Source organism: Peromyscus californicus, unplaced genomic scaffold, assembly GCF_007827085.1.
Source record: "Peromyscus californicus insignis strain IS unplaced genomic scaffold, ASM782708v3 Scaffold_4__1_contigs__length_199733344, whole genome shotgun sequence".
NCBI classification, from domain to species: Eukaryota; Metazoa; Chordata; class Mammalia; order Rodentia; family Cricetidae; genus Peromyscus; species Peromyscus californicus.
Window position 1 is genome coordinate 162,469,392 of NW_026294562.1, and position 3,008 is coordinate 162,472,399.

Below are 3,008 nucleotides of genomic sequence, written 5' to 3' on the forward strand. Positions count from 1 at the left end.
GCCACAGACATCCAGGCGAGTGTCCTGCGCTCGGGTTGATCCAGGTGGCAAGGTGGACGCCGGCCGCTAGAGGGGGACTGTCGTTTGTGCTCTAGGCCTGGGCACAGTCCTCTGGCGCGTCCCTCCTGGGCGTGTCTCCAGAAGAATGCTCCGGGAAGAAAGGCAGCTCGGCGCTCCCACCTACAGCCTAAAGTGGAGGCCACAGGGAGGGTTGGCTCTGGGGCACCGAAGCGACTCCCCGACCGAGCCTGAAAATCAACCCGGCGACCGGGCTGCGCTAGTCACCGGGTCCCCGCCGCCAAAATCGCTGATTTATGGCAGGGCGGGCGGTCGGGATCGTCGGGTCAGGACCGCAGGACCCGTGTCCAAGGGGCGCACGGCCGCGACCGGGACCCAGGCCTGCCCGCGGCGCCCCGCCCCGCCCAGCCGAGCACCGTCTGCTGGAGACGTCGCGTCTGCCCCGGGGACGCGCGAGCAGCGGCCTGTCCCGACGCTGGGTGCGGCTCCCAGCTGGGGGCCACCCAGAGGGATGCCCTCCCCCGCATGCCCAGGTGCCTCCGAGGCTCCCGGGAGCCGAAAGTTTGGGGTGCCCGAATGAGAGAGATAAAGCGGAACTCCTTTGAGTTTTTTATTTGTGTTTTGATGGTTTTTTTGTTTTGTTTTGTTTTGTTTGTTTGTTTGACAGAATCTCATTCTGTGTGTATCCCAGGCTCGCCTCCAACTCAGGGCAATTCTCTTGCCTCAGCCGCCAGAATACTGAGATAACAGACGTGAGCCACCATGTCCAGCATTTCTGCTTTTTCAAAAGGAAACATTTGGTGACCTTTGTGAAGATGACATAGTGTCACATAAAGGGTACCTCCAAATGCCGGCAGGCCGCCAGAACACAACAGCTTCCTGTGTAAAGGGCGCTTGATGTTCTTGCACTAGACCTGAGTTCGGTTCCCTGCACCCACGCTGGGCACCTCACAACTGCTTGTAACAACACCTCCAAGGAATGGGACACCTTTGTCACTCATTGGCATGAAACACACACACACACACTTACAAATAGTTACAAAATAATTGATGTGATAGTGCACCCCTGTAATCTCTGCCAGCACTTGAGAGGCTGAGGCAAAGGAATGGCTGGAAGTCTGAGGCCAGCCTGGGCTACACAGACTGTTTTTTACCCTTCCCCCACCCAAACCAGCACCAGCACCTAGGTGCTCCCGGAAGGAAAGCGCTGGGCCTCTGCTCAGCTACCTCCTTGCCATGCAGGTTTGATGCGGTCTCGACACAGGCTCACTGTGACCCTGGATCACTGTTTTTCTCAGTTTTTTCAGCCACACATAAAGGACACAGACACAGTCGGGAACTACAGCTACACTTTATTCGTCATCCACACCCTCCTCTGCGATCCTCCCCCACCCTGCCGCCCTTGGCTCAGAAGACATTCACAGAATGCAGCTGCACGTCTCCGCCCACCTCCACCAAGCGCACGCTCGCGGGTGGCATCCGGTGATTGAAGTGGAGGTACTCTTCGTCCCCGACCACTGCCTGCAGGGGGAAAGCTTAAATTAGGCCTAGATGCGGATCGCGGTCCACGACTGGGGAAAACGCTAACCACAGCAAGCCTCTCTCCTCTCAGACGGAAAATGGGTCTGTTGTCCATTTTAATGGGACACAGTGAGTTCAGATCCACACAGGACAAAGGTGTTTGAGTGTGGGCTGCTGATGTCACCACCACGATTTGAGCGGCCATCTATGGCAGCGGGGATTGAAGGTGGTGAATGATGTGGGTGAGAAGTCTCATCCAAGACCCCTACCAGTATCTGATACTGGATGTTGGTCTTGGAGCAACAGGGAGAGAGCGGTTTGTGTTCACAACACCTGCTGGGACACCCACCCCTTGGGCACTTGGCTTTTGATCACTCAGTCTTGTTAAGAGCAGATCAGGAGAGAAGGTTCGTGTCAGGCCCGGGCCCTGGTTCCAGAACCCCAAGGACTTTCCTTCCACACTCACGGTAGCTCACTGCTCTAGACCTGGGTCTGACCCATTCCCCTTCAAAGACGCACCTTGAAGCCTTCATCTGTGGTTATGAGGAGCACTTCAAAGGGCTGCCCGCGTTGGAAGGGGATGCCGGAGCCCCGCTCCTCACGGCCCCATTTGCCTTGCTGTTTGGTGTTGAAGACTACCTCGGATGTGTCGAGCCTTGGGTTAAAGTGCAGGGCGGCGTCTGCCCCCTGCTCCTCGCTGCACAGCAGGTTAACATGGAACCTGCCGGGAACAGTAGGCCTCAGAGATCAGCAAGCACCATGCGAAGGTTTATATGGTTCCCTGGGCACACATCCACCCACACAGAGTCCCCATGTTTATAGCCTCATTTCCAGACGCTGGAGCTGTCCTGGAGTTCTGGTGTGATCGGTGGGCTGTGTTCCTGATTACAGGGAATCCCACCCCAGATAAGCAGGCCTGGTAGCATGGACCCTATTATTCTAGATTAGCAATACTCCCACAAAGTCCGAGGTCCCAATTTTAGTAGACCATGGGCTTGATGACCGGGTACTCTGGTGTCAAGACCCAAGGCAGATTTTCAGGCTCCTGAAAAATGGGACATCGAGCTCCTAGGATTGACCAGGGATTCTTGAGGTTGCCCTAGAACCCTAAATTTTTAGGGAAATTTGAGCACCCACCTACGAAGTCTTTGGGAACATCAGTGAATACATCCAAATTAAGATAGCAACAGACAGTCAAAGACCCTACTTGATAGACTAGGCCCCAGGAACCCCATGTACGGGCTGTGAGAAACGATCCACTTAGCCTGGAGATCACCTACTTTTCATCCCCCACCCACGTCCTAGAACCCAGGATGTCACCTGCCAGCCTGTTCAGGGACGACACCTCGAATTCTCATGACTGTGCCGGGGCGGAGACCCTGAAGCAGAGGGGTCTTGTGGTGGGTGGCCTGAAAGATTTGGGTGGGGCAGGGATGAGAACCAGGGAGACAAAGAAACAGATGGGCCAA

At 55.8% G+C, this 3,008-nt stretch overlaps 1 protein-coding gene across 1 annotated transcript; it reads right to left on the reverse strand.

Annotated features, from left to right (window-relative positions):
• Positions 1-739: 739 nt before the first annotated feature.
• LOC128125402 (galectin-7) lies at positions 740-3,008 on the reverse strand (the record flags this gene model as incomplete). The annotated part of the gene is made up of 3 exons (XM_052762791.1): positions 740-1,539; positions 2,059-2,260; positions 2,860-3,008. Coding segments are annotated over 3 exons (465 nt in total), but the record flags the coding sequence as incomplete, so codon positions are not given.